General features: G+C 41.0%; 1 protein-coding gene across 2 annotated transcripts in view; it reads right to left on the bottom strand.

The window, feature by feature from the left end:
- Nucleotides 1-23,409, bottom strand: part of rabgap1 (RAB GTPase activating protein 1) — a 104,627-nt gene that overhangs the window by 67,725 nt on the left and 13,493 nt on the right. The window contains exons 3-12 of one of the 2 annotated variants that reach the window (XM_033647397.2): nt 21,843-21,872; nt 19,022-19,283; nt 18,415-18,628; nt 18,070-18,244; nt 10,902-11,062; nt 5,983-6,093; nt 3,774-3,840; nt 3,582-3,684; nt 1,600-1,769; nt 1,292-1,460 (exon numbers count right to left, since the gene is read on the bottom strand). In XM_033647397.2, the coding sequence (XP_033503288.1) occupies nt 1,292-1,460; nt 1,600-1,769; nt 3,582-3,684; nt 3,774-3,840; nt 5,983-6,093; nt 10,902-11,062; nt 18,070-18,244; nt 18,415-18,628; nt 19,022-19,283; nt 21,843-21,872 (1,462 nt within the window). The remainder of the gene's footprint in view (nt 1-1,291; nt 1,461-1,599; nt 1,770-3,581; nt 3,685-3,773; nt 3,841-5,982; nt 6,094-10,901; nt 11,063-18,069; nt 18,245-18,414; nt 18,629-19,021; nt 19,284-21,842; nt 21,873-23,409) is intronic. The other variant, XM_033647398.2, reaches the window with a different exon arrangement.

The raw sequence follows: 23,409 nt of genomic DNA, 5'->3' as shown, positions 1-23,409 counted from the left end.
TACTGTTTGCTGTTTTCGTAGAGTGTTCAACGTAATGAATTGGGAAGTTTGTGGAACTGTAACAGTGCATTGCTGACACCTTGCAGGATGGGGATTTTTTTATTTAACCTTTATGTAGACAGGTAATTTCATTGAGACATGAAGCCTCTTTCCAAAAAGAGACCTGATAAAACTTAATGGCCACCTGTAGGCGATACTTGGTGGCCACAGAGTAACTTTTTGTGGTCATGTGCCATTAAGCCATGGTTAATGTCGAACCCTGAAGATGGAGCCCAAATGTACCACCTCCACTTAATTTATTTTAAGGTGTATAATGAAATGTCTACATCACAGACTATGATCCTCTGGTTTGATGTTTAGTGATGTTCTTTACTGTAAGTTGTTTGTGCTTTTGCATTTGAGCTGTAGACAGGATAATACTGAACTTGGACAACATCTCTCTCACAGATGTCACTAGATGTGGCTTTTTATGGTCTAAACAAATTATTGGGTCTTTTACTTCGTCTTTTCATGGTCATCAGCTGATAAACTGCACCATCTATGTGAGCTGGTGCTAATTTTGTATCCTGACTTCTGTGGTGTCTAACAACCGGCGCGGAGCAATGGACATGCAGTCGAAAGAGTGAGATCAAACCGTACCAAAGGGACAGCAAACCAAGACTAACACACAGATGGATACCAAAATACCTCGATTATGTTCTCTGCCTTTTAGTCTCTTTGCTACCTCTCATATACACACACACACACAAAAAACAAAACACACACAAACACATGACTGCTGGCTAAGTACTCTGTGAGAAGTACGAACAGTTCCGTAACACAGCGTCTGATCTCCCACGGGATTTTGACTCCTGTGGACCACAAGTCTATATCTGGTACAGCCCCGTAGGGTAGAATTTTGTTTTTTATCAGTCGTTGAGTCAGGGTATAAATGTAAATATCAAATATCTGAGCGTATGCAGCATAACTCCAAGGACAACACCAATGTTCAGTGTTCCAGAGTAAACAAAATTTCATATAATCGAGCCAGTTATGTGTCGTCTTTGAGGCTATTTATGTGTCTGACACGATCAAGCACAATAAGTGGTTGAAAAAGTTAAAACCATCTTCATATGGTTCTGCTCGGCAGGCTTCCTCTGTGGTTCTATGTGGTCATGTTTGCAAAGAATCATTTCATATGGCTTATATAAAGAAATTATACCCTTCGCATCCCTCTGTACTGTGTGCCTTTAATAAAATAAAAATCCCATAAGAAGTGACTAAGCAAAAAAGTAAGACAGCATCCAATCACCTTCTTCTTCATCATCCTCAGGCGGTGAGGGGACGGTGGTACCAGCCCCTGTGGGCAGGATGCCGGGACTGGCTGTTGTCTTTCGTTTCTCCCTCTCTGTCTCACTTTCCAAACTCACCACCTCATAAAGTGTGTCAGAGGCTGGACTCTTACGCTCCTTACGCTCCATCTGATGAGAGATGCATTGAGCGGACGTCAGATAAATTACGGGCTGTTAAAACATCAATTACATTCTGGCGCAGTACACAGACACCAGCGCTTTAATTGATTTAATCTCAGATAGAGATTTGTGACATGACTTGACATACCTGTCGTAGTTTAAGGTAGAAGGTTTCAGTGTAGTTACGCTTGCTGAAGGGCCAGAACAGCCTGTCATTTGGGGAGCAGACCCTGACCCTCGTCTCCAGCAGAAAACGGACCGGCTCCTCCACCTCTGTGATCACCAAGTCAACTGCCGTCGTCATGTACATGAATTTATCTGGAAAAACAAGGATGGTTAAAACAACAGTTTAAATGTCATTCCCAAACAGTGATTCCCTTCTGTTCACCACCTATAACTGTTATATATTTAGACTTAAACCTGTAACTAGGGATGGGACGATATACTTTTGTAACTGAGATCATGATAAAAGAAAAAATTCAATAAGTAGGTTGTGGTGAATTTCCATTATGGGGATAATTGTGAATATTGTCCAGCAGCAACAAATGAGACAACCAACACTAGAGACTGCTGAATCAGGCTGCTTATGCAACGACCACAAAAAGCACAAAAGAGCTTACTCAATCATTGGCATATTTCACATTGTCAGACATGATACCTGGCTTTTAAGATTGTTTGTTCACTAAAACTTAAATGTCCAATCTGTGATGCCATAAAAATATTAATTTCCTTGTGGTAAGGAGAAAGGGACATTTTTCCATTGTATATGGAGTTGCCCAAAGATTATGGAATTTTGGACAGATGTTCGACAGGTAGTACGGGAGAATTTATCAACTCAATTAACTGGAGATCCTAAATTCTTTGTTCTTGGCATTTATCCAAAGGGACATAAAATAAAACACGCCCTCTACATGCCAAAAGATGTAAAGCATTAACAAGGAAAAGCACCCAGAGACCAAGCATTGGGCACTGGCTTAAAGAAATGTCTGTGTGTTTTCTTTTAGAATAAAATTACAAACACAATCAAAGATAAACAAGAATGGTTTCAATGTATCTGGGGCCCATTTATAAGATATCTTAGGGGTAAAGATTTATCTTGTATGTTGCGCATAATGGAGGAAGCATAATTACAACTATGCAATAAAACTTACTTAAACTGGTTGTATACAAAGTAAATGAAATTCACAGTTTGCAATGAAGGACTTGTGACAGTGTCTGTCGTACAAAACCCCCAATATTGTTTTAATACAGCTTGTCACCATGTATGTATTTATTTTAAAGAACTTGTAAGACTTCAGTAAACATTCATACATACTGTATTCTATATGTTCTCTTCTTTTTGTATCATGTTGAAAACTTAATAAAGAGATTGTTAAAAAAGAGTATTAAGCATATTTTGATGATTATAAGGGTAACACTGACATCACACATATTTTGGCCAGGATAATCTTTTCTTTTCTTTTTTTTAGATATTTTTTGGGCATTTTTGCCTTTAATTGATAGGACAGCTAAGCGTGAAGGGGAAGAAAGAGAGAGGGAATGACATGCAGCAAAGGGCCACAGGCTGGAGTCGAACCTGGGCCGCTGCGGCAACAGCCTTGTACATGGGGCGCCTGCTCTATCCATTAAGCCAGCAACGCCCCGAAATCTTCATATTTTCCCATGCCTACCTGTGACTGTGTGATTCATGAAAACAATGAGTTTGCCTTATTGTTTTTCAAGGTGAATTGGTGATGCATGCGTGTGTCACAAGGCATGGAACACAGTAAGTGCCTGGGTCATTTAGTTTTTCCTTTATGCATTGTTCAGCTATATGAGATCGTCCCTATATTGTACCTTTTGCATTGTATGCCACATTATTTTTGACAGGGACAGCAATCAGTAAAGTACAGTGTTTATAACTATTTAGTGTGGCTGTAATTTTACAGTAATTTGTTCCTTCACAGCTTGATTTAGGGATTTGTGCAACCAGCCGAAAGTGATTTTCACGCTTGGAAATGTGTCAAATATTAGTGTGAAAATATGTGTGAATAAACAACCAACTAGCCAAAGAAGCATAAACCAAGGAAATAATAGCTGTTGAAAACCATTCTGTTTAATGTGATTTTTTGACACATTTTTGGCTGCTACCTTTGGGCGTTTCCTCATTTACAGCCTGGAACTGAGGCGTGTTGGGGTTCCAACTTCCTGTGATGATGTAAGACTTCCCGTCGGAGCTCTTTCCCATTGACTCCTGGAGGGGCATAAGTTGGAGGGAAGTCAGCAAATGCACGCAAACACACAGTGACACGCACACATACACACATAAAACAAGTCACCCACCAGATCTAGCAGGTGCATGTCGCTGTTCTTCACATTTTTCCCCGGGCTGAGCAGGAGACCAAAACACCTGCAGAGGAGATGCACATGAAAGCACGCAACACACGCAAACATGCACGCACAGGCACACACACACACCGATGCAAGAGAGAGGGAAGAGAAATGAATAGCATTACATAATAAAGGGAGGGGAAAAAAAGAAGAGAGCAGGCGCGGGAACCAGACACAGAACAATAAATCTCCCTATAGAGTAAAAACAGTTGTTAAGCATCACATGTTACCGCAAATAGCTTCCTGGTCTGATCCTCTAACACAGACCAGAACATGGAGAATATTAAACACAGCCCTTCAATCCTCACCTTGTCTGGGTTCATCAAACAATAACAAAGCACTGTGAAAATGGAAGTCGGCGAAAAGGTGATGGAATGTTTACATTTCGACAGATTTATCAAAGCATGAAAAACGAAGAGCCTCGCAGACAGATTCACATCAATCATCTTAAAACTGTGCCGGAACACTTAAAACCTGACGCGAGCCGACCCGCGGATGTAAAGATGTTCACCGGTGTGTGTTTATCAATTATAGATGAGTGATTCCTTTCTTGTGTCTGAATGTTTTAAGCAGATACGTCTCAGCTGGAACAAATGGAGAAACCTCAGTCAGTCTGACAGATGCATGACAGATTCCCTCCTTAAATAGTTTCCTTCGAGGACAATTCCAGAGTGACAAAAGTCATATCCTCCACTCCCTTGGTTGTTTACATCAATCAAGATTATTTCTACATGCCATGGTCATTTTCAGAGATATGTTATCTTTGTTGTATTACGAAATAAAGCTTAAGAAAGTAGTGCTGTCTGCATACCAGAGGGTTCTCCTGGTATATGAGAAGAAACCTAAAAAGAGCACTGAACACACAGTTGCATGGACAATAATTCTTTAACCAGACTGAAATCACTCTGAATAAATCTTCCAATTTAACTGTTTACATGGACACTAAATAGAGTGATCTGATAAGATGTGTGTTTATATGCACTAAAGCATTTTATCAAAATATACATTTTTGCACTTGAAGAGCTGTGCAGCATTTAATCTGCTAGCAATATAAAAGAGGAGGAAGTGTTTTCCAGCCTTATAAAGAAAATTAAATTTATTCAATATGAAAAATACAAAAGGAGAAGAAGTCATTTCGCCTGTTAATACAATTTAGTAGTTAAGGCCTTTGCACACTGAGTCCAAAATTGTCGCACGTCTAAAAATAAATACGTCTTTACGTTGTGTCAATCGCGTTTGCACACTGAGTCCAAAACCTTCATTCGTTATTACAATTTTCAGAACAGGTTCAATTTTCTGCATCTTTCCCATCTGTCAGAGCCTTTTGAGACGATTGACCAAGAATCTGTGACGAAAATGTGGCGGCAGGACACGTCCGCGACAAGACAGAGGAACAGGGTGTACAGAGTCATTTCATAACTCAGACAGCTCACTTTCAACAGGTCAGATAGTAATACTCAGGTGAATGATGATGAGGAGGAGGAGGAAGACCGCGCACAGAACGTGGAGGACAGAGAGGGAGGACAGCTCCAGTGCCAAATGTAAAACAGGAAGGAATAGTTGACAGCCAGATAAGTAACTCCAGTGGAGAGAGGCAAAGGAGAAAATGTGTCTTTTCATTTTGTCACGTATTGCCAATTTTCACAACAAATTGAACAATTAAACATGTCGGGAATCAGCGTGCAAGGTTTCTGCGCGTAATGATTATTTTTCGGAAGACGGATAAAAAAACAAACCCAGTGTGCAAAGGCCTTAACCCAGGTTATTGTCTGTCGCTACAATTTACAGAAGTCCCCTAAACATCTCATATGCAGACTACAACATCTTGTATGCAGGCCACTGCCTCTGGTAGCAACAGATGATCATTAAGTCCAGCTACACCACATTGCAGCCTGTAACAACAACCTTGGATAAGGCTATTGATTACAGCATTCACATAAAAATGTAGCACGAGCAGAGCGCTAAATATTTTCCCAATATTTCCCCATATGTTTCCCATCTGTCTAAATGTAGTCTCATCACTGACTGGTTGTTACAACTTAAATGAATAACACATGAAGCACAAAATAACAAATCAACATTCAGTGGTGCTGTGTATTTAACTGTTGCCTTTGAGGATGAAGCTATTCTGAAGACGTCTTGTGTGTGTGCTCCATTTTACCTCTCGATAGCCAGTTCCTTATTGGAGGTCTGCTGGACATAGATGACAATTTTCTTGTCCATTCCTGCGCGAAGCTTGAAGCTCTGCTTGTCCTTGTCTTTTGCCACAGCACTATGTATGTGAAAAGAAAAAACAAAACCCACACGTTTAACAGCAGCAAGACTTCAACAAAAAAACAGAGATGAATGTGACAAAAGCACAGTTACATTTTGTAGCCGACACAGTGAAATGTTTGTCAGTGACACAGTAATGAAGATTTACTCGTTTGAACTTTTGTATTAGAAAATAATCCAAAGACATTAGGGGCATTTTAGATCACATTTGTCCACAGACTGACTAGACAGGTTGTTTAATTATGTCTGGACTGGAAAGGAAAATAATAATCCCTCTGTTTCTACCTTTGATACGAACTTAAACATAAAATTAAAGCAACCAGTGTTTTTTTCTGCTAGACAACTAGACTAATGAAGTTTATCACTAATCAGTAAATCAGCCGGTCAGACTGAAAAAAATCAAAGCCCATGCATCATGTTCAGAGTAGACCAATTTTTCGTAATAAAATCAAGCATAAGAGCCACTTTCAAACATACTTTGGCCCTGGTTCTTTTCCTGCTCTGCTCTGAGAGCAGGAAAGAGAAGAAAGTTTGAGACAGGAACAGTAATCAACATTTTCCGAACCTTCGCAGAAACAAATTCCTGAGGAAACACTGAAGAAAGTGCAAAGATTCTTCAGTAAGAAAAATCCATTAATCAAAATGAAATCTACTGTAAACAGTTGGAGCCTGCCTTGACTTCAAGCAGAGCTCAGATCACAGAAACTTGTCTCTACAGTCCCATTTCTACCGAGCAGTGCAGTAAAGTTCAGTTCAGTTCAGTACACATTCTTTCTGTTTTCACTGCCAAAAGTTGTGGATGGTACCAATGGAACCGTGTCGTACTGTCCCCATTTTTGGTCCCCCCTCTGCTGGAGTACCTAGCACACAGATCCAGTACTAAAAGGTGGAGCTGTGAACACTGCAGCCCAATGACTGGTCAATAGCAGACGGTCACTCTGCTCAGGGCTGAGCTGTGGCTGGTTTTGTAACCACTGTTCATACTGTGTCAAATCACTGGGCCGACTGCCAGCAACTTTTAAGGTGGAACATTTACTTGTAATGTTACTCAATGCATGAGCTGATGACATGAATCAATCAGCACACCTTAAATTTCAATGTGACAACTTTGACCATTACTATTTTTTTGTCTCTACTGGATGACACAGACTTAAAGTAATGAGTGGATCTTCCAATGTTTAAATATATATACATATATATATATATATATATATATATATATATATATTAATTTTGACCGGATTATGTAAACTGCATATATTCTAATCCTCACTTGGAGAGAAAAAAGCATTGTGGAGTGTCGTTCCTGTGGGCTCCGGCCGGATGTGCTTGCCTGAGAAGGTCGACATGCACAAACCCGCTATTTTTAAATATCCCATCGAGAGAGACTCCATTCTGTTCTATTTTGTCCTGAAAATGTCACGTGCAAACCCATTCTGCGGACAATAAACAAGGTGCAGACGTTCCATCTATGAGGAGATACACTGAGTGCTGGACGGAGCAGTGAGTGACAACAACCCCGCCCACATTTAAGAGTAATGTTTGTGGTGGAAACGCTAAACGGACCTAGTCTTGGTACCATGTCTGAGGGGTTATTTTTGGTTCCAAAGGTACCATACCGAAAGTGGTTGGTGGAAACTGGGCTTTTGTGAGTAGGGACTTAATGTACCAGATACTGCTTAGTCAACTATACTATCAGACTGAGTCATGATTTTACACTGTACATACAGTACAGGCCAAAAGTTTGGACACACCTTCTCATTCAATGTGTTTTCTTTATTTTCATGACTATTTACATTGTAGATTCTCACCGAAGGCATCAAAACTATGAATGAACACATGTGGAGTTATGTACTTCACAAAAAAAGGTGAAATAACTGAAAACATGTTTTATATTCTAGTTTCTTCAAAATAGCCACCCTTTGCTCTGATTACTGCTTTGCACACTCTTGGCATTCTCTCCATGAGCTTCAAGAGGTAGTCACCTGAAATGGTTTTCCAACAGTCTTGAAGGAGTTCCCAGAGGTGTTTAGCACTTGTTGGCCCCTTTGCCTTCACTCTGCGGTCCAGCTCACCCCAAACCATCTCGATTGGGTTCAGGTCCGGTGACTGTGGAGGCCAGGTCATCTGCCGCAGCACTCCATCACTCTCCTTCTTGGTCAAATAGCCCTTACACAGCCTGGAGGTGTGTTTGGGGTCATTGTCCTGTTGAAAAATAAATGATCGTCCAACTAAACGCAAACCGGATGGGATGGCATGTCGCTGCAGGATGCTGTGGTAGCCATGCTGGTTCAGTGTGCCTTCAATTTTGAATAAATCCCCAACAGTGTCACCAGCAAAACACCCCCACACCATCACACCTCCTCCTCCATGCTTCACAGTGGGAACCAGGCATGTGGAATCCATCCGTTCACCTTTTCTGCGTCTCACAAAGACACGGCGGTTGGAACCAAAGATCTCAAATTTGGACTCATCAGACCAAAGCACAGATTTCCACTGGTCTAATGTCCATTCCTTGTGTTTCTTGGCCCAAACAAATCTCTTCTGCTTGTTGCCTCTCCTTAGCAGTGGTTTCCTAGCAGCTATTTGACCATGAAGGCCTGATTCGCGCAGTCTCCTCTTAACAGTTGTTCTAGAGATGGGTCTGCTGCTAGAACTCTGTGTGGCATTCATCTGGTCTCTGATCTGAGCTGCTGTTAACTTGCCACTTCTGAGGCTGGTGACTCGGATGAACTTATCCTCAGAAGCAGAGGTGACTCTTGGTCTTCCTTTCCTGGGTCGGTCCTCATGTGTGCCAGTTTCGTTGTAGCGCTTGACGGTTTTTGCGACTCCACTTGGGGACACATTTAAAGTTTTTGCAATTTTCCGGACTGACTGACCTTCATTTCTTAAAGTAATGATGGCCACTGGTTTTTCTTTAGTTAGCTGATTGGTTCTTGCCATAATATGAATTTTAACAGTTGTCCAATAGGGCTGTTGGCTGTGTATTAACCTGACTTCTGCACAACACAACTGATGGTCCCAACCCCATTGATAAAGCAAGAAATTCCACTAAACCCTGATAAGGCACACCTGTGAAGTGGAAACCATTTCAGGTGACTACCTCTTGAAGCTCATGGAGAGAATGCCAAGAGTGTGCAAAGCAGTAATCAGAGCAAAGGGTGGCTATTTTGAAGAAACTAGAATATAAAACATGTTTTCAGTTATTTCACCTTTTTTTGTTAAGTACATAACTCCACATGTGTTCATTCATAGTTTTGATGCCTTCAGTGAGAATCTACAATGTAAATAGTCATGAAAATAAAGAAAACACATTGAATGAGAAGGTGTGTCCAAACTTTTGGCCTGTACTGTATGTCCTCTGATTTCAGATAAACAGACCTGTTTAAACCCTATTAAAGATTAAAATGTTTTAAATATACTTTTATTTTATTTTACAGATATTATATTATACACAGTTGTTACAGAGCCCACTCTCCGTATCTTATTTCCACATGGAAGAAACACTTTCACACGAAACAGTCCAAGTGTGCTTGCATGTGAGAGTTGTTTGCTTGGAAGTGAGCATACTAAAAATAATCAACATAGAGCTAATGAGGAGGAAATATGTGCCGGCTAAAAATAACCACAGGCATATTTTTTTGTTTTGTTTTCCAAATAAAATGAGTATCCAGGGCTGTTTGTGAACACACGGAAGTGACTCAGTAGTATGTGGAAACTAAATAAAAAAGGTCAGGGACGATGGGACGGATGGCGCAGACAGGAACTTTCTGTGGTGTTCTTTTATCGATGTGTGAAAAAGAGTGTGATCAACAGAAGTTGTCAAAATATTCATCTACTGTAACACAGAGGGGACTCCTCAGTCCCATTATCATTTTACAGTTATTTTCATGATTTTCATGCTTAATTTACTGACACGTTATTTTTGTACATAAACCAATACAATGATGATTCCCTGATGGGTAGTTCATACCCCACATGCCGTCTACCCTGTGAAGGTGTGCCAACTTTGAACACTTAATCCCCAAAAGCACGGCTGTGTGACCTGTGTTTATAAGCGTGTTTTCTTTTGGTGAGAAGGGGGGGTAATCTGGGGGCCGATCTCATCCAAAGCTCTATGTATTTCATTAAAATGGTGTTGCCACTGAAAGTCACATTTGTAATGATGATGATGATTTAGGTAGAGCTGGTTAGCAATGTTGCCTCACAGCAAGAGGGTTCCTGGTTCGATCCCTGGAGGGAGCCCTTCTGTGCGGAGTTTGCATGTTCTCCACGTGTCAGTGTGGGATTTCTCTGGGTACTCTTTTCTGTTGGTCCACTTTTTGGTGCACTTTAAAAGTACTGAGATCAGTTTGTTTAAAGAGGACCAATATGTGAAAACACCCTGAGTGAGACAGAGGCAGCTGCCTAGAGGAAGAGAGGCTTTGCCCACTCAGGCTCCGAGATCGCAATATTTTCTGCCTTCTGCTTAGAAGCGGAAAAATTACAGCTCACATCTCTGGCTTTTGTTTGATATCTAGTGTCAGCAAAAAATGTGTAGTTAGCATGCATTAGCTCAGAGGGCTACCTTGGCTTGTTTACTGTATTACATGAATGTCACTGTCAGTCTTAAAGTCCTGTCAAATCCTGTTCTCTCAAGCTGAAGACGGAAAAAGAAGGAGCGGGTAGTCAAATATCGAGTTGGGTACAACACTAGATTTAAGGTTTCAACACATTTTCACAATTCACACCAATTTGTAAGCATCATAAATGTTGACTTCATGCTCTCAACACTGAAATACATAATGAGTATAATGTATGTCTCACCTGAAAGTACCCTTGCCATCATCCTCCTTGATTTCCAGGCTGACGGTGAAGGTAAACAAGTCACTGTCAGGGGTGAGCGGAGCAGGCTGCTGAGAAGACAGTATTGCCTTCTTAGCTGACCGCCGAAACGCTGTGGCGAAGCTGTACAGTATCCTACTCACCTGCAGGAGAAAGGTAGAAACACACAAAACACTTTACAATCAACTATAATGGGAAGGGCCAAAAAATACAGACCTACAGTTTAATGTTTTCTGTTTCAAGAGGCATTTATGACAGTTACTAACATCATTTATAGACAGTAGAAACTGTAACAGTGTTGGTAAAATGAACACAACTCTTCTATACCAATCACCACCCCACCCCCTCCTAAAAACATGAGTAATAGACAAGTTAGTTAGCCCATTAAAAGTGAAATCTAATAGAAAACATTCACAGAGGAGATAAACAACATGACAAGGCAAAATACTGTAGTGTGCTTCTTTGGCCTTGGCAGCTTCTGTAACTAAGATGTCGTGCAGACCATAAAATGGAGTTTTGGAAGCCAAATTTATCCACACTCGGCGAAGTAATCACTAAGTCATTAGTATCGATTAAAAACTGTACCAAACCTCTGCAGATCTGTTATGCCATTTTGTAATATGGGGCACTAAAAAGCTTACCTAATGACCCACTACTCTACTGACTGCAGATCCTCCAACCTATTAACCATTTTGAGTTTTAATCAACATACTGATTCACTTTTGCCTGTGTGGAGTGGAGGTATTGTTCCTATTAGCATTAAGCAGAGACAACTCAGCCCTACCAGAGACTGCACAATTCTGCTAAATCTCCAACTCCAAAGAGGAGCAGAGCTCAGGGAGGTCAGCTGAAGACTGCCAAGTGTGGGAAACTGGGTGGTAATGATTTATTTATATTCACTAAATGTACTTTTCCACTCACAAGAGTTTAGATTTGTGAGCTTTGCATTTAGGACGTGGTATTTGATTTTATTTCTGATCGTAACTACACAGACATGTGTGTGTGATAACAAACAGAGCGTTCCCCCAACTAGGGGCCCACAGCACAGTGGTTTTGGATGATCTCTAATTCTGGTAAACAGCAGAGCTTGGGGGTTAGTGACTGAGCGTTGGTGTGGGGAAACTGCTGTTATCAATAAATAACAACACTCTTTTGGTTTTTTTCGAGGCCAGAGTATAAAGCAGCTCCTAACCTCTCCTACAAAAAGCCTTTGTTATGTTCTCAGTGCAGTAAAAGGATGATAGGGCATCGCAGGGGGTTTGTTTATTGAGAAACGCTGGGGGACTGGATGTAAGAGATGGAAAATAAGTGGAGTTAGATGGGGGTCACCCCCTGTATGGATGAAATTATGACAAATGGCACACGAGAATTGCTGTTTTGTACTGTTCCAATCAATGCTAGAGTAAAAACTGACCATTATCAACTGTCTGCAAATGGCCTTTTTAGTCTTTGTGTACACTGTGAAGAACCTTTATCAGGATGTGGACAGTTGTACTGCAAAAATATTAATCCTGACATGTATTTTGGGCAGATATTGGGTGCTTCTCTTGTAAAAAGGGAAACATTCTGCCACTCTGTCTTTGAAATGTAGTATTTTTTAGGCAAATTGTAAAATACCCAACATAAATAATGCTGTAAAGCCCAGTGAGGCAAACTGTGATTTGTGATATTGGGCTTTATAAATAAAATTGAATTGAATTGAATTGAATTGAACTAGAATTACTGCCTCGCGGTTGTGTGCCTCTGTGAACCATTCAAGTTGCAGTTACAGTTTACATCTACGTCTGTGAAAACAGTAACGCTTCACACACATCTTCAATCATGTAGCACAGAAGATCTATAAAATCAGCAGTTTCAAGGTGGGCACCCAAGACTAGCAATGGCCAGAAAAATGTTCTTGCAGAACATTATATTGTCATGGTGAAGTTGACCTTTGACCTTTTGGATATGTAATAAAATCACTTCATCATTTTACTCTGATAGACATTTGTGTAAAATTTTCTCATAATTAGCATATGGCCAAAAATGTAAACCTCCCTGTAACCTCCCTTTTTTGTTAAGCTCTCCAATGAACTGGGCATAACATGTTTTGTGAGGTCACAGTGACTTTGACCTTTGAACTTGGACAACCAAATTCTAATCAGTTCATTTTTGAGTCCAAGTGGATGTTTGTGTCATTTGACACAAATATGAAGCTTTGGGACATTTTTAACTGATGTCAGACCAACAGTCTGTATCCGTTTGTCAGTGACCAATGTTAGTCTCTATGAATATGTGATTTAATTTGTGTTAGGAACCCAAATCTGTTGAGTGAAACAAATCTCTTAAAGCCATACTGAGTTGATAAGCACTAGATATACATCTCTGGACAGGAGCAGCAAGTCTAAGGGCACGCAAAGGGGAGTGTGGGTATGAGAGTCAGCTGAGCTCTGCAGCATCATCAACACCAGAAAACTGGGAATTGTTAGCTACTACCCTTGGGGCCTGACTAGGAGGTCTGGCACACAGGAGGTGGAGTAGGACTGAGGAGGTGGTTTGCTTTATGTATGCACAGTTCAGCTCCAAAATCCACAAAACTGTTTAGAAAATGAAATTACACAGAATCTCCAAAAAAAAGCATGATTATAAAACCTGAAAGTACTTACAGTGATAACTTTCATAAAAGACGGAAATGAATTTGCCTCAAGTTTCTTATTTCTCTTTCCAAATGATCAGATTTCTGAAATTATGAGTAAAGAATGCTTCAGACGCTCTTAACAATTTGATTAAATAATTGGGTCACTTGCCTAAAGCAAATAAGACAGCTGAGTCAAATAAGGAAGAAGATAGTTTTAGGCCAGCTGTGATGGCCCGCCACGAGGTTTTCTCAGTACAGATCAGAAAGTTTGTGTGGGTTTTTGGGTTAAGAGATATTGTAATTCCCCTACTGACAGTATTGCTTAAAGAAACACAAAATATATAAAGTTATCGTCCAAAAAACGCTGAAAAGAGAGCCACACATAGATTTAAATATCTATGGCCTGGTGATGCATATGTTGCAATACCCATAAAGAGCCACCATGTATAGGCAGTAAGTGCTGTATAACACAAGGGCATGATAACGTCAACAAATTAGATTGAACTGGTGAGGTTATTTCTATTCAATAAAATTCTTAACTGCTCTTGTACAGTCTCACCACCATTGACTGTTGTGTTTATATTTTGTTGCCTTTGCAGAAGCCCCAGTGATTGAAGGCTTTGGTAGGAGTTTTGGTTCAGCTGCTCTTTGTGGACGGGGTCGGCGGCAGACTTGCATATTTCTTTGGATGGTGAGTTTTAAGATGGGAAGAGAGATTTGTAGTGTTTCCATCTTAAGTCCCAACTTCTTTATTGTGTAGCTTACAATCACTTTGTTCTCTGGCTTCCCTTTATTGTTTAGTTTAAAACCAAAGAACCACGAAACAGGTACATGTGCATTCTTTCTGGTAATGTGAGTGAACATATTTCCTGCTGGAGTTAGAGCTACATGGGTAATGACATTTTGCATTAGGTGTATGCTAGCGTGTTGTTACTTTTTTTATGATACGTTAAGCCACAACAACACTGTGAAGTGTAAAGAAAGCAAGAAAGACAGAGAAAGAGAGAAAGAGAGAAAGAGTCTGAATATAGCGCAAAATTCATAACAGTCATTGCATAACTGAACATCTTTCTGACATCATGGACACGTAAGGACCATTATTGTGACCAACCATCATCGTGTTGAATGATAATCTCGTCCTAATGCCCAAGCCTAGCGGGTATGCAATCAAAACATTACCTCTAAGAAGATCAAATTAATGACAAAGTACAGTGCTTTCAGATAACTTGGGAGTTCTTAACACTGGGTTTGAGGCTGATGTGAGACATATGACTGGAGCAGCTTTTTCCTGAAGAAGTAGGAACCGATGGGCTGACTCACTTCAGTCTAAAAGTGCAAATAAGAGGCCAAAAAAAAGAATGGAGGCATTTTAGATTGGTTTGTTGCTGGGGGTTTGGAAGGAAGAGAAAGGCGGGTGCAAGAGGAAGAGTGTGGAGAAGAAGAGAGGTAAGAGAGAGCCGAAGACAGTGATGTCTGGTTGTTAAGCAAAAAAGAAAGTGAAGTACTTCTGGGGATTATCTATGTGTGGATTTGTGTGTGTGTATGTGTGAATGCATTAGTGTTTTAGTGGGAGCATGTGTGTTTCGGGTGGGTGCCTGGGAAACTGGAAAGTAGGATGATGTGGGTCTGATAAAGTAGCATCTGTCTGGGGGCTCTAAGTGACATTGAAGGAGAGTGCTTCCATGAGAGTGGAAACAGGTCACTGAACACTGAAGCAGTACTTTAACCCAGTTTCATGAGTGGATTCCCTATTCTCTTCCTTTATATTTCTGCTGAACCCACTCTATATGAGCAATGACACTTCCTCTACCCTATAAGTTAGCTCGGGGGATTGTGTGTACTTTGTGTTTGTGTATGATGTATATGTGCATAGCGGCGCAGCCTGCAGTGCATGACATAATCCCTTTGGGACCACTGACGAAGCTCCCACGCTGTTGCTAAACCCAGAGGAACAGGCTATAGGGAGATCGACATTTTAAGACAAGGTCAACCAGAATACTGCTGACACTAGTGTGTATACATGTATATGTACATGGGTGGAAGAGACAGAAAAAACAGAGAAGAGAGTGTCATGTGAAACGCAGAGCAGAGCATTTATAAGAGGAGCTTTTGCTCCCCCCTTGGTTCACCATCTGAATAGCATGAACACTGCTTGCTGTTTTTCTTTCTGTATGTGTGAACTACACCATAGTGTAGGATGGTCTTCTCTCGTGAAAAAATGTAAAGAAACTGTCTGCTTTTTGTTTAAAGGGCACTGGTAGGCAAGCTACGCTTCTACCTCACTTCTTTTTTAAAACTCATCCATCGTTCAAAACCTTTTAGCTTTTAGTTTAATCTCATCAAATAAATGGAACAAATTACAAGATGTATTGAAATTAGACAGCTGTGTGTCAGTAGATCATTTTAACTGTATGCTATGGTTACTGTTCAGTGTTCCTGCTTTGGTTAATTCACAGACATGGTTGTTATTTTTTGTTTTTATTCAACATTTTTATATTTTATTGTGTTATTGCTGTTGCTGTTTTTGTTGTTGTTGTGCATCCTTCCTCCCTAGGAGACTTGTTTATTTATGTTTACTTTTTGTCATTTTACTGTTTTTATTGTTGTTTATCATTCTTGTCCCACACCTTTGCTAGTTATTTATTATTTGACTTTTTCATCTCTTCATTGTGGTTGTTTTTAGGGATGCACGATATTGGATTTTTTTGCCAATATCCAATGCCAATTTATAACAACTTATTTTGCCGATAACCGATACCAATGTTTATATATCCACTTTTTTCCCCACCTAATTTTAGTGATCATCAAGTCTCTTTTGTATTGGAATTAATATCATATTATACGTTCATACTCTTTGCGTGACAGCCCACCCGCAGATGGAGTCATGAAATACGATACTTTTGCATGTAATATTAATTTATTGTGCAAAATAAGAAAAAGCATGTTGGCCGATTATGATAATTCATTTTAAAGCCAATATAGGTAATATACCGATATATGCCGATATATACCAATATACCGATGACATGCCGCTATCGTCGTGCATCCCTAGCTGTGGTCATGTATCATATATTCTTATGCCCGTATGAATGGAAATTCAGTGCAGTGCCGTAATACTTTAATCCTCAGTCAATTTTCCCTCTGAAAACACAAGGGTTGATGATGGTAATGATCATGTGAGTTTGGGTTAAATGATAGGTTTGCAATTATTCACGTCTGACTTAAAACACATGTCAGGAAAGCCATGGAGGAATACTTCCTGGTGTCAGATCTGATGGACGTGCTGCCACACCTGTACAGACACTTCCAGAAGTCCTATTTGAACATTTAACATTGATACAGGTTTTGCTTGAAGTAAATAAAAGGAAAGTGCTTGAAGTAAATGGCCTTTAAAAGATTCCTTACTGATGTGCTCCCAATGGATGTGATGAGAGACAAACTTTCTATTTAATACTTAAACTAGTAGTACTGCCTTGTGGTTGTGTGCCTCCACCGATCAGTTTACACGCAGTTTACATCCATGTCTGTCTGGACCATACACTGTATATAAAGATGGACGATGCATCTCCACATCCCCTCACTGTACAGAAGTTAAGCTAAAATATCCTGGATACAGCTGCTGCCATCTTGCTTTGGTAACGTCATTCGGAGCCACAGCCTACATATTAGCAATCTTTGCAGAATCGAGTTTCCCACCCTTATACCCATCTGATCAATAACGAGCAGCACCACTGAATGTAAGCCCACCAACTGGCTCACAGTTGTCAATCATGTTGTAAAATCCCTGTAATATGACATTAAATAACTAATTAAAACCAAACTTATCAGAAAAACAAATTCTTGAACATACAGCAGCCTGATAAAAACTACCTTGTATGACAGAAACCTTCTTGGAGAAAAATGTATTTGATGGGTAATTTGAGTTTCAGGCTGGCCCATGTCCCATCCACTTACATGGAGAGGGCAGACTTTATGACCTGTGCTGCAGCCAGCCACCAGGGGGTGATCAAGATGTCGTCTGGTTTTATATACAGTTATGTACAGGTCCAGATTTACATAATACATGTAGTGAAGACCTCTGGGAAATTTAATAAAAGGTATCTAGTGTATTTTTTTTGCTGAAATATAAGTTAACTATATTGACATGTGTGATTCCAGGGAATATTTTCCAGTGAGAAACATGCTGTCTTTACTTGGAGGCTATTTTTACAGAAGAGTACAGAGGACTGAGAGTGAGCTTATCACATGGTACAACAAATATCACTTGCAGCTTAATATCAGCAAAATGAAACAGTTTGTGGTGGACTACCAGAGACGCAGGATAAGAGACTGAGTGGTAGCCATGACAGTAGACAATGCTTCAAATGGGGCCTTGACCTTCGACCACCAAATACGTAATGCCTCTGGCCAAGACTGTCGCCAGCGCAGAGGCATGAAAAATTTGAACCTATCCACTAAATGAATCTTCAGTAAACATACTGCAGTTGCACATAAATTAAACAATCAACAATCAGTTAATGACTGACTCCTCACCGCTTCTTGGATTTGGCAGCGGAACACATGGATCCTGAAGATCTCAGCATTGAAGTGGCTCTCAGTGAAGGCAAAGCAGTCGCTCTCTGGTGTGCCATCATGGCCTCGCACACAGAACAGAATCTTGTAGATAGGGTAGTTGGCGATCTCTGTACTGGCGTTGGGGTCCAGCAACCTGTTACAATATCAATAAAAATGTGGCCGTAAGATATCTTCAAAGTTGCTGCTGCAGGATGAGATCTGTCATGTGTGTTTGTGTTCTCCAAGTATGCATGTTTTATGTACTCTCATGTATGTTACAGTACACTGTCAAATTGTAACCAATAATCCATATGTTCCCCCTACCTGACAGTGCCCTCAGACACGCCTGGCACGGACAGTGTGACATCCAGAGGGACTTGGCACTGCCCTCTGAGGATACTCATCATACGGAGGGCCTCTACCTCACTGCGGGGGGCGTTGACAGAGGCACACCCCAGATATGTCAGCTGGCTGAACACAACACTGTCCTCATCTGGGATGGGACTGCTAGGACTACCATCTGATGATGATTCGTCTGCTGCAGAGGGGTAACAGATTGGGAGAGGGGTGGAAAGAGAGTAGAAGAAACGATTTGATTATTTTAAAACTCCTACTATGATTTTATGTCTAGTAGGAGAGGAGATAGTGAGAAGCTCAACAGCCATGTCAGTCTGTAAAATTAATGCCACAACTGAATAAGGGTGACAAGTAAATGAAAAGGAAATGGCAAGAGTCATCTACTACGAAGATAAAGAGGCATCGAGGGAAGCGGAAAGACTTTGAGTGTGCTGTATGATTAAGAGACCTGGGTGTTTCTGTGATTTTACTCTGAATGACTTAGAAACACATCTATAAGCTGATGATAAGAGCCATTGTGTGAGATTAGGCAGTCGCAAGAAAAGAGGATAAGAAAAGTGGCACCACGGCTCACCTCTGTACGACCTCTCATTCAGCTCACTCTCCTGAGCCGTCTGAACAGGAAGCACCATCTCCAACTTGGGTGGTGGCACTGCGCTCAGAGGGTCAGCGCCTGGCGGTACAGGTGACGCTGTAGTGGGAAGTGGGCCGTGGTCTCCCCCACCGAGGCTGTCCATTCCTGCTTCTGATCTGAGCCCGGTGTCAGCTACTGATGGGTCCATGAGGACATCCTCTAACTCCCTCTGGAGCTGCTGCTCACTTCCATTCCCCACAATCTGATACGCACACAGGGAGGAGGAGAAACACACGCACACAGAAACAGACATGAACCCAACCACACCAAGGAGCAGGGACAAAAAGAGGCATGAAAATAAAAACATTGAGTATAAGAAAACAATAACACACAAGAACAGATGCTGAAAAAAAATCATTGTAGTTATCACCCTAACACACTGAATTTAAACTAATCTTCAACTACATTACAATTTTCTCTTCCAGCAGTGGCTGTACCCTTTATAGTGATTTTGTAATTCACTTGATGTGACTGCAGTGTGTTTAAAGGGGAGAGAGGTCCTGAACATCTTCATTACATTTCATTCAATATTAGTGATTAGTAGACATGTGAGTTTGAGTTGTGAAACACCTGTATCAAGACATTAGATGAGCCATGCCAACACTAACTGTGGAGCTTATTTTAAGGTAAGAGATAGTGATCAAAGAGCAAACTTAAGGCCAGACAAATCATGAGGTGCCACAAAAGGAGGCAAGGCCCCATTTTCTCTGCCTGCTGGCAGCAGCCGGATGTTAGGTAAGAAATGGAGAGCAGACCTAAGCTGCAGAGGACACTGCTGTGCTGAACAATATTAAAAAGGAACGGAGAATTAAAGGAATACTTCACCCACCCCAAATTACTATTTGTATTTAAATTCCTTACCCAGTGTTACACTGAATTGTGAATTTGTTTTTCTCGCATGCCTCCACAGTGTCCACACTGAACAACAACAAGACCATATTAAAGCATCTGTTTACAACTGTACACATACTGCGTTTTTTTGCACCCTCAAATTCATGATTTTCAATGAAGATGCACGGCAGCCGTGCTCAAACACCAGAACAACGCCGTCACAGCACTCACGCACTCTCGAGTGCCTGTTTTTCAGGGCGCAACGGCTGCACTTTGAGATAAACCAAGTTCAACTTTTGGAACGCAGCAGCGCACACCGCATGTCATGTGAAGAGGAACAACCAATAACAGCCGACATATATCTTTCTGTTCTTTCGTAAATATGGAAAAGTTGGTCATTTTGGTGTGCCATGGGCGATATGCTCACACACTTTTAAACAGCGCCTAGAAGAAGATCAGCTCTGCACTCAGGATTTCAGGTAAATAAGCTATGATACACTACTTGTTAAGGTTGCTTAGCAACCTCAGATGCAACCTACTGCCGCACTCCTGAAAGCTGGCTCAAAAAAGGCACAATGCCCAGTGCATGACCTCACCTTTTCCAAGCGGTTAAAGGCGCAGCATGTGTACCGCCTCTTACATTGTTTGTGCAGTATAATCAAAGTCTCGTTTATCCAGTTGTATGCCCAGTACTTTCCAAACACATGCATTTTCACTACCTGAGCATTTAAAAATAAACTGAAAGTGAAGCTTATCTGTGCTCTCTTCAAAGCCAAACTCCATTAACAAAAACAGCAATTTTACCTTGCTGAACGTGGGAGTTGCTGGTCTACCGCTACCTCAATCAGTTAGTTTGTTTGTGTTATTGTGTGACCTTGGTGAATCCAAACTTACCCTTAAAACACCAAAGTCACACAGTAAAACAAACAAGCTAAGATGCAAGTGGTAGACCAGCAGCTCCCGTATTGAGTGAGGTAAAATTAAAACTGGCTTTGAAGAATCTTAGACAAGTTTCACTTTTAGTTCAGTTTTAAATACTAAGGTTTTAGCAAAAAAGCATGTGCTTGGGAAGTACTGAGCATGCACCTGCATAAATGAGACTTGATTTATGCTGCATGAGTTGTGTAAGACTTTTTAAACAGAATACTTCATATAGTTTTGCTGTTGTTAAACGTGGACCCCTACGACTTCAATTCATCATGAAATTTCTCCTATTTTGGATTCTTTATTCACCAGGGAGGCATGCAAGAGCAACAAAGTTTTCTTCACAAATTCATTGTAGCACAGGGTGAGTAACTGTTATACAAATGACCATTTGGGGAGTTGAAGCTTTACGAATAGATATTTCTCAGCCTTCGTGATATGTGTTATTACTGCATGGTTAAATATTCAGGTTTAATTTTCCAAGTAGGCTTTCCATGTATAGACAGTCATACATAATATCAGTTACTCGGGGCTATATGGTTATTTGTTCAATGCTGTTAGACTTAAGGAATTATCTAATGCAGGATGGATACTACAGCTACAATGTCTATGTTAAGAGTTCTAGTGCCATTTGGGGGGGGGGGGGGGGGGGTATCATTTGAAGACTGACTATATTTAGGTGCACACATCTGACATAACTGCATCACTATGCAACTGTGGTGGGCCTTGTGATTTACAGGTAGTACTAAAAGCCTGGGAAACTGTCAGATACAACCACAGCCCTACACATGAGAATATCTATCACTACCATCATCAAAACCTGAGTGATAAAAAACACTGGCTAGGGCCATCACTCAACAGCCGGCAAAAATACAGAGAGCACAAATAATCACAGACAGAATCACCACGGAATCACATCACAGAAAGAGCGGAAAATAGAAAGATACAAGCAAGAGAGAGAAACGAAGAGAGAAAAAGTGGAAAGATAGCGAGAGAAGAGACTGACCTTAAAGCTGACCCCTTCCTCAGAAATCACCTGCATAACAAACAACAAGTTTAGACACACTGACCCCTCTCTGACTGGATGGGCTGACTGGGAGGGAAATGTGCACAAGAGTGTGTCGGCGAGAACCAATACATGATGTCTGGATGACCAAGTGTCAGTGAATGGAGTGATTTCACCACTACATACTGAGAACAGTGGATGTGCGTGGGGTACTGCTTCTGCTCCCTCTGACAGCGGACAGACAGCTGCCGCTAAAACAGACACCTCATCTCAGTTTGCCATTAAAATAAGTGCAATCTGTACTCAAGCTGTATACAAAACCAAATTCTCTCATCTTCAAGCACAGCACATAACAGGAAAAATGTGTGACGTCTTCCTATCAACCGACTTTGCAATATCCGTGCTCTGCTGGCGCCATCTTCTGGTATCATTGCAACATCAAGTCAATCACATTACAAAGAAACAGGTAGAGTACAGTAACAACATAATGGACACAGTATGAACATGCAAGCCAGCTACTTAGGTAAATTCAATAAAAGGAGGTGTTATAACTAGTAAAGTGAAAGTGAAATATGAGAGGAGAGGAGAGGAGAGGAGAGGAGAGGGGAGGGGAGGGGAGGGGAGGGGAGGGGAGGGGAGGAGAGGAGAGGAGAGGAGAGGAGAGGAGAGGAGAGAAACCTGAACCCATTAGGGACGCACACAGGATGGTGGCTGGTAGCTACATTTCCTCAGAAAGTCTTAGGACACACCCCGGTCACGAAACGCCATTATTTTCCCAGACAATGAGTTCAATGAGCTCGCAGCTGCATCGACAAACTGTTTGTAAACTAATATCTGCTGAGTGAGTGCTAACTGAAGTGCAGAGGGCATACTGTATGTCAGACATACCGTGGTACAATAGCACAAGCTGTATACTAACAGAAGCAGCTGATCGACTGTAGATGTTCTCCCGAAGTTAAGTAGTCAGCTTTTCAGACACTGAATGACAAACTGGTAAAATATCAGCTGACTTGTCTTACACTTTCAGCTCACACACAAAAAGAGTGTTTTCTCCAGACTTGCAAAGATGACACCTTTCAGTGGAAGACAACAAATTCTTCACTACAACCAAAGCCTGTGATAACGTGCTCTCGATTTCTAGTGATGTGCAACGATTAAGGGCTTTCTTATAATCAGAAGCAAAATGGAGACGGACAATCACACTTGAAACACACACATCTAAGACTGACTATGAGAAGAAGGTAGAGTGGAAATGTGGGGAAAAAGCAAAACAAGAAATGGTTAGCCTTGTGGTTAGAGTGTGAGACTGCATGTTTAAAAAGATGGACGAGAGCTGTCATGAACACAACCTGTTAACGATGGGATATGTATGGACTGTGACCCCTGACCTGCAATTTTAATAAGTTACACTGATGACAAATTGGTGAAGATTAAATAGATATCAAGATGTTTTGGTAAAGCACGCTGAGGGTCCTGAGATATTACAAAAAAAGAGTGCTCATATGACGACATTTAGTTGGCAGTGCACTCTGGCCTCCTACTAGAACTTTGAAAATAACTATTGCTT

Source organism: Epinephelus lanceolatus, chromosome 19 (genome assembly GCF_041903045.1).
Source record: "Epinephelus lanceolatus isolate andai-2023 chromosome 19, ASM4190304v1, whole genome shotgun sequence".
Classification (NCBI taxonomy): Eukaryota; Metazoa; Chordata; class Actinopteri; order Perciformes; family Serranidae; genus Epinephelus; species Epinephelus lanceolatus.
The sequence above is the reverse complement of the archived record's forward strand: the minus strand, read 5'-3'. Positions and strand labels throughout refer to the sequence as shown.